At 44.6% G+C, this 15,378-nt stretch overlaps 1 protein-coding gene and 1 non-coding gene across 3 annotated transcripts in view; both read right to left on the reverse strand.

Moving 5' to 3' along the window:
* MTHFD1 (methylenetetrahydrofolate dehydrogenase, cyclohydrolase and formyltetrahydrofolate synthetase 1) overlaps nucleotides 1–15,378 on the reverse strand; it is a 58,265-nt gene that overhangs the window by 29,118 nt on the left and 13,769 nt on the right. For both annotated transcript variants that reach the window (XM_037031742.1, XM_037031743.1), the window contains 6 exons: nucleotides 7,048–7,107; nucleotides 6,583–6,636; nucleotides 5,593–5,729; nucleotides 5,349–5,449; nucleotides 3,389–3,525; nucleotides 2,434–2,545 (listed from right to left, as the gene is read on the reverse strand). In XM_037031742.1, coding sequence (XP_036887637.1) covers nucleotides 2,434–2,545; nucleotides 3,389–3,525; nucleotides 5,349–5,449; nucleotides 5,593–5,729; nucleotides 6,583–6,636; nucleotides 7,048–7,107 — 601 coding nt within the window. The remainder of the gene's footprint in view (nucleotides 1–2,433; nucleotides 2,546–3,388; nucleotides 3,526–5,348; nucleotides 5,450–5,592; nucleotides 5,730–6,582; nucleotides 6,637–7,047; nucleotides 7,108–15,378) is intronic.
* LOC118976988 (small nucleolar RNA SNORA65) lies at nucleotides 9,795–9,924 on the reverse strand. The gene has a single exon (XR_005064400.1). It is a non-coding gene; the product is annotated as a small nucleolar RNA SNORA65 (small nucleolar RNA).

Consider the following 15,378-nt stretch of genomic DNA (forward strand, 5'->3'; position numbering starts at 1 on the left):
AGAGCCCAGTATAAAGGCCAGTGTGCTGGAGAAGTTGAGACTGGACTGGGATAGGGTGGGGAATCTATCCCCTCTTTTTACTACCCCTCCACATAAAACGTACATTAATCTAGCCCTTCTCAAACTATCTTACTAACCCAAGCAGAAAGAACACTTTGACATGCTTCTCTGGCCAATTCTTTCTGCTCTGCACTTGAACCTGAAAAATACTCCTTTTTTGGAAAAAATAAAAGTGCACACTTTAATTCATTCTTTTTTGGCAAGTGACTTACAATGTTTTCCCTGAGTGGACCATGCAAATGATTTAACCAACCAAAATATGCACCAAGCAGTGGCCCAGCTGTTGGAACACGGTCCTTCGAAAAGGAAGAGAACAGGCCTTAGATCCTCGAGCCCACCTGCGGCCTGCAGCTCAGTGACTGTGCCATTCGGGGGAACAACGAAATCCTGCCTTACTGACATTTATTCACTTACATGCCCAGGAATACAGCTGACCAGAGAGGAAGATACTACATTGACCTTACTCACATTTTACCATCTCCACGAGGAATAAATGTGAACAGGATGACAAGTTTCATATTTAAGTCAACATTTCATACCTATCTGTAAGGCTTAAGCTCCCCACCCAAGTGTCTCTTCCAAGTGTCATCTCCCTCAAATCCGGTCCCCCCCACCCCCGCAACAAATGCCCAGAGTAGAAGTATTATACAGAGGATACAAGGTTTTAAACAGAATGAGCTTGAGTGTCATACTGCAAGTACTCAAAAGTAAGGAGTTGTAGGTGAGCACTTCTTTTTAATCATCCATCAGATAATTACACTACAAAAAAACCGAGTGCTCAATTATGCGCTACTGTCTTAAAAGCACGGTAGGGAGAGTAGGAGGCACGTTAAAAACAGTGAAGGCTTGACAGTGACTAACATTCCTGGCAGCTCAGTGTCTGTATTTCAAACTTGAGATGGGAAGGGAGAAAAAAGATTATTCTTGCTATAACTCTCTTCAACGACTGAACAGACATGAGTGCAAGCAGTTAGAAGGCTGCTTCCACCAGACATGGCACCCCAAGGCTGATGAACCTTGGGGGACGAGAACGTGAAGTATGTCCATGTCCACGAAGTATACGACTCACATGAAGACTCACAGGATAAAAGAAACACCAAGTCTACAGGATGGGGATGGGACAGGGACATGGAAGGAGGGAGAGGATTTTCAAAAGGAGAGATCACCCCTTGTTAAGCGGGAATTAGACAAGGTTTGAAAAGAAGAAGGGGCATTTCAGACAGAGAGGAGGTGGGGAGGAAGTGGTGGAAAGTGAAAATCACAGCTGAAGGAATGGAATTTTGTGTAGCCTGAGGCCTGGGGTGATTTCTGATGCACAGAGACAGTCCTTCAACTAAAGATGCTTCTTTCGTGAGGCTATGAAATGTGTATACCGGTATTCCCGGTACTGTCCTTCCAAATCTGTGCCTGAAAACGTCATGAAGAAAGAACAGACTGCTCCGCTAAAGATGCAGTCATACATGCTGCAGAGGACAGACAGACCAGGCGTGTGTGGGAAGGCACGTGGTCCGTTCACAACGATTTAAGACGGGCACTTCCAAAGTGCACACTGAGAAAGAGGGCTGCAGGGGTGGCTGAAAGTAGTGCAGGGTGAAGGAATGAGACAAGTGACATGGGAGGAGAAGCTCACCGGCCCGGGCCAAGGTGAATACAGCAAAGGCAGGCAGCTGGATCTGACTGGGGGTCAGACCAGGGAGGAACTCACGGCAGTTCATCCGGCTAAGGGGGTCGACACTCAATGGTGACACTGACTGAGGACACAGGAGAGAAGAAAAATCCTAATATTTAAAAATAAACCCAATAGAGGGAATAAATTGGGAGGGAAACTAAAAGGTTCCAGACCATGGGAAGGCAGACTGGCGATACCAAAATCAAAAACAGAGTGAGGCATGAACCGGGGGGAAGAGGCCAAGGACAGCTGTGGACAAGGCTGTAAGGCCGGCTTGATCCTCTCCGCCTAGAAAAAGAGCAAGTCCAGTGCTCTCTCTGCAAAGCCCTCGAGTGGACTCTCAGCAGAATTAGCCCCTTCTCCTGAAGTCTCGCAGCACTTTGCAAAGATGACACTGTATTTCAAACCTGTCCATCCTGTGTTAAAATAAGGGGTAATCTGTACATAAAGACAGACGGAGGCCTCCCTCTTGCCCCCTCTCTGGTCCTCTCCTCGGACAACGTCATCTTGGGAGGACAAAGCTCAGTGGTGGCTATGGGGCCTACTAACTGCACCCACAGGCAGGCCAGTCACAGGCTGGCACCTGAGCCCCTCACGCTGACAACTGCACAAGGGTTCTCACTTAGGCTTCAGCTGATGACCCAGACATCCTCCTCTGCCCAGCCCTCCGCCACAAACCACCTTCCTCCCCCGGCGACACCCACCTGAAACGTAATTGATTCCACAGTCGATGACAATTGCTCCAGGTTTGATCCACTCCCCTTTCACCATCTCGGGCTGACCAGTTGCGACCACCAGGATGTCCCCTTTACTTACCTATGGAAACAGGGTTCTGACTTCAGAAACTAAACAGTGACACGTACAAAATCTAAACATGGGAAGGACACCCCTTTCATCGCTGCATGAACTTTTCACTGTCAGCAGCTATTTCCTGCAGGCCACTCACTGACAGCCCTTCATATGCTATGCTCACTCCTGTATGAAAGCTCCCCTTCCACAAGGTATTTTACCGAATAGGAACTTGAGAACATGCGGGACAGGGAGGAGTGCAGGCTTGGAGCCTCGGCCTGGGGAGATGCCCCTGAATGGCAAAACACCCCGAGACTGCTCCCTCTCCTATGGAGCGTGGGAACTACTGACTTCCGCAGGGCACTGCTTGGGACGATTACAAGAGAAGGTGCTGGGCCTCTCTCCAGCTCTCTCCCCACTTTTAACGGACTGCACTGTCAATGGGGATGTGTATATACGAGAACAAGCTGTGACACATGTCGTAGGACCTCTGTCCACATCTGCCTGTGGAGCACCTTTATCTGAGGTCACCACTGTTATCACTTTGGAATCTGGCGGCCAGGGGTCAATCCCAGTGCTTATTCTGCTAATCTCTCTACCATATTGGGGACTGGTGTAGGAAGAATATAGTCAGAACAAAATCTGTATAACTTTGGACAAGTTTTTTATGTAAATTTGTTCCTTCGTCTTGTGAAATGAACCAAGAATCACAGAATTATTACCGCAGTTAAATGAGATAATGAAATAAAGGGCATTAGCAGTTTCTGGCACTTAAAATGTTAGCTATTCCCATTGAGTGAGAACCCACCACACACGTGCACGCACGCGCACACACACAGATGGTCTTCCGCTCCACTGTGGACCCCCTACCTCCTCGTCCAGGTTGGCAGTCTTGGAGTGGCAGGTGGTCACCGTGGCATGGTTCCACAGGAGCAGGTCGTGCATGGGGGCACCGACTATTTTGCTGCGCCCGACCACCACAGCGTGCCTCCCGGCAATCTGCACCCCTGAGAGAAAAGCCAGTGCATCAGAAGACTGGGGGGGCTGCCCCCCTTCACATGACACCCAAGTGGGGCAATTCGGAACAAGCGCACAGAAACATATTCTGAGCATCATAAAGTCTTCCTAAAAACACTCTTTCTTGGGAAATAATGCTCTCAGCTCTAGAGTTTTAGCTACAAACTGGTACTTGTACATGTATCCTTCTTGCTGTGGGTTTCTGAGAGCAGCTTAAGCCAAGAACCACTGAGTCAGTGACAGAGGAGTGGGAAGAAAACCTACACTCAAAGAAAAAAAAGAAATCCTGACATAACAGCTAATAAACAGCCATGTGGAAGAAGACGCCGGATTAAATTCCATGGGAAAAAAGTTGAAAAGTTGTAACAAATAGGGGGCTTGTAATGGGGTGGGGGGAAGTGAGGGGAATTAGGTTACTACTGGTGATTCTTTCCAACTTTGCTAAACTTATTTATGCACCGCACTTATTTAGTTCCTCACTTAAAACTTCGTGTTTGGCTTAGGGCCTGACCATAGGGTCCTCTGCTGGGAAGTGATAAAAGGGAATTTTAACCGTAGTAGAAGGCTTTCTTTTTGCCTACTCAGCACCCATTCTTGTGGCACTATACCAACGTTTTTGTGACAGACATATTCTATCTAATAGAGATGGTCTGGGTAAGCACCCAATAGCGGACAAGTGATCATCTCTCATCCTGGCCAATGAGACCCAATCCCATGACTGTGAGGCACAAGGATGGAACAAGGCTGGCGCTGCTTGGGACCATCAAGTGTAGTAGAAGAATGAGCCACCAGAAAAAGCAGAAATAAAGTCTTGAGGGCTCTGCCTGAGCCCCTCTTCCTAGTCATGGCTGAAGTAGACTCCTGTGTAAGGCAATTGGTGCTTAAAGTATGCTTCTTACAAACCATTAATTTTATCCCCCAAAGACAAGCTTCTGTGTAATGTTAACATCATAAACACCTAGAAGCAAAGCCCTCAGAGTCTGAAGTGTTTAAAGGGCACCTTACTGTCCTTTTTAGAATTCAGCAAATGACTTGACACTGCATTAGAGCAAATGACAGCTTCACCATCAGTAAAAGGAAGTGGGGACCTGCAGCTGCTGAGGCTCGTGGGCTTTGTTTTTATCCAGTTGCAACAAACTGTTACATATGCTGTGGAACATAAATTTAGTTAAGGGACTGATAGCTGTCCTGAGGCTTGTAGCTTGACCTTTTCTTGCCAACCACAGAAAATCTTTTGCAATGGCCAACATTTTCCACTTGAAACTTCTGATCTGCTTCCTCTAAACAGGACAAACTTCCTTGTTAAAAAAAAGCTCTGCTAAAAGCTTCTGTGATGAAATTAAAATACCAAGATGCTGACTAGGTAATAAGCTATAATGCAGCCAATTAATTGTTAAGAGACTGTTCCCAGCCATCTGTCTAGTTCTAGAACTACTGTTTCCACAGCGGTTCTAGGTGCCCAATGGGGAGCAGGGGACTTTTCACTTTGCATCCTTACATACCATCTCAATTCGCACTACCATGCAGGCTATTCTTTCACACACACAAAATTTTGCTTTGAACTCAAATAACTTGGAGCTCTGCTGCCTCGTGGACAAATTCCTCAGTCGTTTGGAGCCTTTTGGATACTTAGAGCACTATTTCACAGGCTGGTTGAGAAAATTCAGTGAGAATTTAGGTACAGCCCCTGGCAGATAGGTCACTGTGCCAATCAGGTCCAACCGCGCAGGCCCACAGTGCAGCCCCTCTGCTCCTGTGCGTGCCAAGGTCGGGCTCTATGAAACGGTGCTTTGGTTTTGGTTCTCGTTTTCACCTGTCCCTTTGATGAGTTCCAAGCATCCTTTAGGTGTACAAGGGATGAAACAGCCATTCAGGTCGCCTCTGGCAAGTTTTCCAGCACTGATGTTAGTCAATCTAAAACAGTAAAAGCAATGAAGGGAGAGGTAAAGGTAAATTAGGTGTCTTTATTCTTCAGAAGCAAATACGGTGTGTTCCGGACACAGCAATAAATTATCACTGGAGTCGGGCCTCGTGACATAGAGTCAAGCCACACTCACCCGTCCACGTCCTTCTCCGGTGCGATAGCATTGAGCACTGCTTCGGTGTTAATGGGATTTTCTGAATCTAAAGGTAGCTGCACTATGAACCCATGTACGGTGATGTCTTCATTCAAAGATGTGATGTACCTTAACACCTGAAAACAGTACCACATGCAGTCTGTATGCCACAAACACTTCCTGAGTCAAAGAGAGGCTGTCCCGTTTCCCTCCCAGAGTGTAACTGCCGTCCCCTCAGAACGCAGGTCCCCTGGGCCCTCATGAGAGCAACTCTCCTTTGACTGGAATGTCATCTTCAGGGGGCTGGTCAGGAACCCATGGAAGAAGTAAGAACTTCAGCAGTAATATCCATGTTGCCATCATCCAAATCGAGATTTCTGTGATGACAGAAATGCTCTAGAATTTACAACGTAGAATATAATAGTCGCTACTGAATACTTGAAACATGGCCAATATAACCAAGGAACTGAATTTTAAATTTTATTTCACTTTAATTCAATGGCCACATGGGGCTAGTGGCCACCCTGTCGGCCATTGCAGATGGACTAGTAGTTAGATGGGGAACATTTCCATGACCTTAGAAAGCTCCTTATCCCTTCAGTTAACCCCCCCTACAAGAACCACCGTTCTGACTTTAATCACAGACGCTGATCCTGCCTCTGCTTTCGCATCATCTAAACGGAATACACGTTTGGGTTATAACATGCATGTCACTACAGGCCGAGGATCACTTTTCCATGAACCCTGCAGGCGGTGTGCAAACAAATGACGCTGCAGTCGCACTGTGAGTAGCAAACACTCAGGCCCCAGCGCCGCACCATTTACTCTGTAGGTATTTTCGAAGACTTTCTGCAGGCAGAGTCTGTGAAGAAACAACTACTGGGAGGGATGTGTATGCTGAATGTATCAATCCCTCAAGTCCCACTAAATCAAAAACCAGAGAGGAAAGCCTTCAGCGGCCCCCTCAGCACTCAGTTCCTATAAGCTCACCTCAGATTCTGTGGCAGTTCTTGGTAACTTAATGTGAGTGGCCTTGATCCCAATCTGCAAAAATGAACATTTAAAACAGGTGTTTGGCAAGAGAACCTGAGACACGGGCCCCTTTCTTTCATAGCCATGACTAAAACCACCCACAGGGTGTTAGTAACCACTTCGCCCCACATTCTCAAGGCCTCGTCTCATTCTGACCCACTCATCATCTGCTTGTTAACTGTCATCACTGCACAAGCAATTTCCTGTCCACGATTCCTGCTCTTTGGGAAGTAGGCAGATCGCTGATTAGAAACATTCAAGGGCAAACCAGAGGCCGAAGCTCTAAGTCACTCGGTTCTGACTTGTGAAATTGAAGTCCACTGCGGTGACAAAATTCCTTATGGGAAGGGAATAAGGGGCGACAGGTAACAGACAGGAGCTGGGGTGGGGCGGGGCCGACAACACGGCTGTTCCCCCCTTTACCTCCTCTGCAGCCTTCAGCTTCACATTTATATAAAGATTGGAATCATCTCTGTCGCCAACCTAGAATAATAAATACATGCAAATCAGATGATTAGGGAAAGGCAAGGTGTGCAGAAAAGTTTCTAAAATTTTATTTTGATAAAGGAAAGGTTTAGTCATGATATTCTTGTGGCAGAGAACTCTAACAGGAGAATGAGGAGAAAGTCCGGGCAGACTGGACGGAGATGGGCACACAGGTGGTATTAGGGACACCTCCCCAAACAAGTCCCACCTGGTTCCCACTGAAAAAGCCAAAAGAAAAGAAAAAGCAGGGGACTGCCTGTATCTGCCTTGGAAATCAGGCAAGTGTGCCGCAGGCCTGCTGGAAACATGTGGAGATTCTGCGTGCCACTGAGCTGCCACGCCAGACCAACAGGCCCGAGGAACCGCCATCAGGCAAGAGAGAGAACACAGGAGAAACAATGCAGCTGGGACAAGAACACCCAGAGGGCACGTTCTGACCCCTCTCCCCCACTCCCAGGGGCAGCGGAAGGCGCTCCCTAACACACAGAGAAGAGAAACCAGCTGGGGTGGACCTCCTTCCAGCTAACACAGAGCAGACACCTATGCAAGCAAAGGGCAGTCTGCTGCCCTCAGGACAGAGCGGAAGCCCAATCCTTTGAATAACTGTGCCTCATCTCATCATGTCCCTTCTATTTATTTATTCACAAACACAGGCATAGTTTTTCACTGTAAGCATTTATCTGTAAGAGTTTATTTTACAAATAGTTCTCCATATTCCAGTGGTTGACACCTGTCCTTCCCAAGGTTGAAACAGACCAGGGTTGTATGTTTGCAAATTTGGCTTCTCCCAAAACTGCAGAGGGAAAAATGGTAGGTCCCTGGATACTGATGCCTGGCGCCTTTAACTGGACAGTGGCAGAGACAAAAGCTGGCCTTAGTAACAGAGTATTTCCAGTCCACGTCATGTTGATGCTATCACTGGCAGCTCCTGCTTGGCCCACGGAGCATGGCCTCTCAGCTTCAGCCATCCTTTATATAGATCTGTCTTGTCAACGTTAATTTGAATTTCATCTCTGGGAAGGTAAGTCCAAGTCCACTGAGGGATTTTTTTACTGGATTATTTGAACCTGAGTGCATCACATTAGTTGCTTCCTGCGGGGTTTTCCCCTGCATTTTAGTGTGTCCCCCCCGCCCCCCATGCTTCTTCTTTGGCCAATTTCAACATTCAACGGATGAATGTTGGCCCTAGCATCCAACATTCACCGATTCAGTTACCGGATTTAAGGCACTCTGAGACTTTCAGATCAAAGTAGGAAAGACGGTCCTATTTATAACTATAATTAGTTATTCAGATTTAACTCTGAGTTTAAATGGTTTTATCACTCACTGCCAGTTTTTTTAAAATGACAACTTCTCTCTTCTACAGTTTGTTTTCATTCATCTCTCAGGTAGCTGAAATGCAACAATAGGTCACCTTTCCATGATAGGCATGTAGGCATTTTTTCTAAGTTGTTGTGTATCTGAAAATATTTTTCTGCTTCTATGCACTTGAAGGATCCACTTGGCTGGATCTGGAGTCACAGCATTTTCCTTCAGAGACGCAGTCGCTGGCACCGAGTGTTATAGAAGTTGGAAGTCTTTTGCTGTTGTTCCTTTATAGAAACTGTTTTCTGTCTATATATTTTGGGAAGAATTTTTCAAAACTTCAAAACTTCTACCAGTTTTAAAAAGAATGCTTAACAGTTATAGTTATGAGCATATGTCAAAGTTTCATTATAATCCTAATGCAAAGGAAAGGTCTTCTTAGAAACCAATTCAAAGATTCACTCTCAGCCCTGGCTGGTATAGCTCAGTGGATTGAGTACGGGCCTGTGAACCAGAGGATTGAGGTTTGATTCCCAGTCACGGCACATGCCTGGGTTGCAGGTCAGTTCCCAGCAGGGGATGCATGAGAGGCAACCATACATTGATGTTTCTCTCTCTTTCTCCTTTCCTTCCTCTCTAAAGATAAATAAATAAAATCTAAAAAAAAGATTCACTCTCAGGATATGCATTTTACAGAGGAAAATGGTTATACAATCATTGCTAGACTAGATGCAAAAAGAATGTTTAGAAGAACAGTAGATTCTTGACTGACAGTCAAGTAGGTGGGTGGAAGGCTGGATTCCGGGAACACATCTTAAATCCATTAGAATTTATCAAGAAAATCACTTAAGCATTTTATCAGACTGCAAATTTCTTTCTAGAAAGAGGTGAATAGCATCAACCAAAAGAGGTCCTTTCCCAGAATAAGTTAGAAACAATTTTTTTAAAGATTTTATTTATTTACTTTTTTAGACAGAGGGGAAGGGAAGGAGAAAGAGAGGGAGAGAAACATCAATGTGTTGTTGCCTCTCATGCCCCTGGTACTGAGGACCCGGCCCACAACCCAGGCATGTGCCCCGACTGGGAATCGAAGTGGCGATCCTCTGGTTAGTAGGCTGGTGCTCACTCCAAAGCCACACCAGCCAGGCCAGGAACAACTTTTTTTTTTTCCCTAAGGCTGTTCCCATGCTTTCGGCACAGAGTTACCCACATGAAGAGCAACCCTGTTTCCTAAGCTGNCCTGGTACTGAGGACCCGGCCCACAACCCAGGCATGTGCCCCGACTGGGAATCGAAGTGGCGATCCTCTGGTTAGTAGGCTGGTGCTCACTCCAAAGCCACACCAGCCAGGCCAGGAACAACTTTTTTTTTTTTCCCTAAGGCTGTTCCCATGCTTTCGGCACAGAGTTACCCACATGAAGAGCAACCCTGTTTCCTAAGCTGGGGTTTAGTATCAGCTCACCACTGGACTGCACTGGCCAACCGCAAACTGGTCAGGTACAGTGGCGGGTGGCTATTTGGAACAACTTTTTTTAACACTGGGAGTCTGCAAACTGTTTCTGGAAGGAGCCAGATGGGATATATTTTAGATTTCCAGGCCACATACTGTCACACATTTTGCTTCTTTTTTAACCCTTTACAACCTGGGCGGCATTTGGACATGGGACAGTTTATTAATCTCTATTTTATAGCATAAAATAATGTGGGCATTGGTTTATTCATTAATTCTCTCTGCATCAGGAGCCTTTTGTAGATATTCAGGCCAATTGATTTGGTGACTTTCATTGTTTTGTCCGTTTCTTTGTGAGGACTGAATGCGGCGCCATACACAAAGCACTCGGACTAGGTCCGGGCAGGGAGCAAATGCTAGTTATTATATTATTAATAAGTAAAGTATTTCCTATACTAAGGGAATGGAAATACAGCCTCATTTCTATCTCTTATAATAGAAAGTCTTCATTTCTTTTAAATATTCAGTTATTTGGGAAGTTAACAGTCCACCGTGTCCTTCAAAAATTCCAACTTTTAGCTATGTATTTCCCCAGCCAGATCATGAATACCCTTGACTGCAATGCCAAGAAATTAGAAAAACAAAGGCAAAAAAGGAGCGGTTTTTGGAGAAAGACCTGAGTTTATATGCCAGACTTAGTCCCTTCCTGACCGTGGCTTTGGATAAGCTACCCAAGAGCTTTGTGCATCTGTTACCATGACGATAAGCAGAGGTCCCAACTTGTGCAGGTAGTATAGAAATTAGAACTAGAAATGTATGCAAATCATTTGAACTATAGTACACACTCTATATATGCAGTACTGTCAGGTAGGGTGAAGCTGGATGGACTGTGATCAGATTTGCATTTTGACAATGGCAACAGTAACAGTTACAAGGACAGACTGGAAGCGTTTAGATCAGATGCCCAAAACCGTAAGGATGAGACTGTAGTAGCCTCAGGGGGTGGGAGCAGCACAAATCAAAAGGAGGGAAGAGATTCCAGGAGCTCACGGAGGCAGACTCAACAGCACCAGAGTCCCTGAGCAGATGTGGAGAGGGAGAGATCCTAGAGCTGACCTCAGGTGGGAAGATGGTGGTGCCAGGTCACAGGATGAAAAAATGAGAGGTCCAAGGCAGCAGAGGCGTGGTATGTGAAAATAAACAGAAACCTCATTTTAAATGGAGCTGGAAAGCTAGAAGAGAGGGCTCTCATGCCTGTCACTCAAAGCACACTACTGACCCCAACAGAAAGAGAGTGCTTTGCAACTGCAACTGGACGTCACATTACTTCACTGCCTCAGCAGGAAGAAGATTCCCCCTCGTCCAGTAACAGCTCAGCCAATGAAAAGTCACTATGCCCGGAACTTCCAGTTTCCTCCACTGGACTCTTCCTTTACAACAGCCCCTCCCAAGTCCACCAAAGAGCTTCCTCTCTCCTTTGCATCACTGGACCTTGCCATGGTTCATCATTAGACTGCGTGCCCTGCATTACAACTGTTTGTTGTTCCTGGAAAAAACCATTTTGCTGGAGAAATAGCTAGTTGTCTGTTTGTTTAAGGTCAACAACTACAATACAGCATGTGTAAGCCTTGTGTCGCAGAAAGATGTTGACTCTGGTGCTAAAGTGCAGGATAAAATTCAGTGTACTACTGTTATGTTGGCAAGGACATAGGGCACAAAGCTGTAGAGCACTGTTTATGCAAACAAAAACACCTGCAATCAATACATTTAAAATACAAGCTTAGAAATCAATCTCTGAAACGGGGAAAAATTCCCAATGCTGAAGTTTCAGATTTCTGGTCTGACATTCACTCTTTCTACAACAAACAGTTCACAAGCAGGAGCTGAGAAATGACTGGTCCCCAACACGTACCAAGTGTATACCCACAACACATACCTTCGCCAAAAAAAAAAAAAAAAGGAAAACCCACCATAGTAAGGGACACACCCTCAGAATGACAGGCCTTCTGTGTCTTTCTTCTCAGCCAAGGCCTCAAGATAATTTACGAAAATGGGGGAAAATGTTCAAGTACCATTCATTCTGAAATTCTTAATGAACATTATACAGAAACTTAGCAAGGGGTTAAATGGTAGAGACATTAAATGGTTAAGTAGACACACACATACAGAGGGAAATGGGGAGTGAGGAAACAGGTATTTCTGAAGGGAATTTCAAATAAAAGCAATCAGCTTCCTGTCATCCCTTCAAAACATTCTTTGTAGATTTGTCCATATAACAGATACTTATTGAAGGCCTCCTCCTGGATGTGTCTGGAGCTCAGGGGAGAAAATGTGGACAGAAGCCTAAATCAGGATGTATTCTTCCACGGAGCTGTGAGACTGAGTGAGCTTACTCAACGAAAGTAAGCTGAAAAGGCGAGTCGAGGGCTGAGCCCGGAGGCCTTCAGATCTCGGGTATGGTGAAGAAGGAACAGGAGATCCCTGTTCCTCACACGGATGAGAAACGGGCAGAAAAATTAGAGAAGGAAGGGAAATAAGTGATGTCCCAGAAACACAGAGTCCAGAACTCAGAGGAGATCCAGGGTGTATAAGTTACCGGCCTACAGCCGATATTTGGGGCCAGATAAAATTGCCTAGGGCTGCGATTTTCAACTGGAGAGCCACAAGAATTTTCAAAACATGTAACACGTGACTATTTAGTCAGGGGCACTGACCTGTTTTCCCTTAGATTGTCAAATTAAAAAAATGACAACAGCCAACAAAACAATAGCCATCCAGTGTGAATGAATCAAAATTATACCTATTTTTTTGTCAGATGAGTAAAAAATATATTTTTTGGCATGCTACAGAATTTTAGTAGTTGACGTGTGCCACAGCGAAAAAGGCTGAAAAATCAATGGTCTAGGACAATGGCCTTATGAGAACATCAAGGCCCTTTAAGAACTGTAAGCGCCAAACTTTTTCTAATAATACTATGTCATTTGCCTTTTTCACTGTATTCACATTTATATTAGGATGTAAAAGTAAGAGTGAATGAGTAAGACTGCTGGTGACTTAGCAGGAATCGAGACAATGGTACCCAATTACACTCTTCCTGAGGGCACCCTTCCCTGCGGTACAGGCTCAGCAAAAACAGATGACAGTTTCACTTGGAAGAGCCCTGGGGGAAGCAGTGAACACCGTTCGCGTCATTAAACCTCGACCCCTGAGTGTGTGCCTTTTTAATACTGTGTGTAAGGAATGGGGAAGTGCTTCTGCCGCGTGCAAAAGTGTGCTGGTCGTCCCCAGGAAAAGCAGTTGTGCTATTTTGCCTTGCAAGCTGAGCTGGCTGCATGTTTAAGCGGAACACCATCTTTATTTGAAAGAACAACTGACAAACAGTATTATTCAGCTGTGACTGTCTGGCAATATTTTCTCAACAGTGGAAAGTTAGCCGGCTCTTCAAGTAAAATAACTAACTGTATTTACTGCCGCTAATAAAATTTGCGTCTTTAAGCAAAAATCAGAATTTTTAATCCACTCCTGTGTGCTTGAAAACTTCTCAAAAATTAAAGTCTTTTTTGAAAAGTATGTTGGTAATATTAATGATTATTATTTTTTTATACCACATCATAAAATACATTAACATTTGGAAGATCTGCACAATTCAGTGAACCATTATTATGAACCAAATGAGGAATGAAGGACATAAAAAACCATGCGTGGGTACACATCCTTTCAAACTGCAAGATTCTGATGCAACAAAGCATGAAAGTTCAAAGATACAGTTTTAGATTCCACACTGCAACTAACCTTTAAAAACTTACACTGAGTGCTGGTATAGAATTCAAGAAAAATATTTACAATTATCTGGAAAAACTTTTTTTTTAATCCTCACCCAAGGACATATCTTCTTTTTCTTTTTTTTTAGAGAGAGGACGGGAGAGAAGAAATAAGAGAGAGGAACATTGATGCAAGAGAGAAGCACCACACCAACTGGCTGCCTCCCATACACACCTGGACTGGGGATCACACATGCCCTGACTGGGAATCGAACCCACAGCCCTATGACTACAGGACAACACTCCAACCAACTGAGTCATGCAGACCAGAGCAGGAAAGACTTTTTAAAAGCCCTGGCTGAATGCGAAACAGGTGCAACCTGACCAAAAAATTATGGTTCAAGCAGAAGAAGAAATCAAAGCCCCAGAGCCAATACTTCTAAGTGACCAAGAGATAGCCAAACTATCAGATGCACAGTTCAAAATACTGGTGATCAGGATCCTCACAGAATTGGTTGATTTTGGTTGCAAATTAGATGAAAAAATGAAGGCTACACTAAGTGAAATGAAGGAAAATGCACAGGGAACCAAGTGATGGAAAGAAAACTGGGACTCAAATCAAGGGAGTGGACCAGAAGGAAGAAAGAAACAACCAAACAGAAAAGAATGAAGAAACAAGAATTTTAAAAAGTGAGGAGAGGCTTAGGAACCTCCAGGACATCTTTAAATGTTCCAACATCTGAATTATAGGGATACCAGAGGGGAAGAGGAAAAGCAACAAGTGGAAAACTTATTTGAACAAATAATAAAGGAGAACTTCCCCAATCTGGCAAAGGAAATAGACTTCCAGGAAGTCCAGGAAGCTCAGAGAGTGCCAAAGAAGTTGGACCCAAGAAGGAACACACCAAGGCACATCATAATTACATTAGCCAAGATTAAAACAAAGGAGAGAATCCTAGAATCAGCAAGAGATAAGGGGATAGTCACCTACAAAGGAGTCCCCCATCAGACTACCAGCTGATTTCTCAAAAGAGATCTTACAGGCAAGAAGGGGCTGGAAAATATTCCAAGTCATGAAATTCAAAGACCTACATCCAAGATTGCTCTATCCAGCAAAGCTTTCATTTAGAATGGAAGGTTAGACAAAGTGCTTCTCAGATAAGGTCAAGTTCAAGGAATTCATCATCACCAAGCCTTTATTACATGAAATGTTAAAGGGACTTATCTAAGAAAAAGAAGATAAAAAATATGAATAGTGAAAGGACAGCAAACTCACAGTTATTAACAACCACGCCTAAAACAAAAGAAAACTAAGAGGAGAGCTAAATTGGGAGCAGAACCACAGAAATGGAGAGCATATGGAGGGTTAGCAACAGGGGAGTGGGAGGAGGAATGGGGGGGTGAAGGTACAGAGAATAAGTAGCATAGACGGTAGGTAGAAAGTAGACAGGGGGAAGGGAGAGAATAGTATGGGAAATACAGAATCTAAAGAACTTGTGACACATGGACATAAACTAAAGGTGGGGAAATGATGGGGGAGGGGTGTGCAGGGTGGAGGGGAATGAAGGGGGGAAATGGGACTGCTGTAATGGCATAATCGATAAAATACATTATTAAAAAAAAACAAAAAAGAACAAAAAGGAAAAGCATTTATTCCTGCCTTTTCCCTATCAAAAAATAAATTTAAAAAATACAAAAATAAAAGCCCTGTCTGGGTGGCTCTGTTGACAAGAGTGTCATCCCAATAAGCCAA

The sequence above is a fragment of the Sturnira hondurensis genome, unplaced genomic scaffold, assembly GCF_014824575.4.
Source record: "Sturnira hondurensis isolate 20B ecotype Veracruz unplaced genomic scaffold, ASM1482457v3 Scaffold0021143, whole genome shotgun sequence".
In the NCBI taxonomy this organism is placed as follows: domain Eukaryota; kingdom Metazoa; phylum Chordata; class Mammalia; order Chiroptera; family Phyllostomidae; genus Sturnira; species Sturnira hondurensis.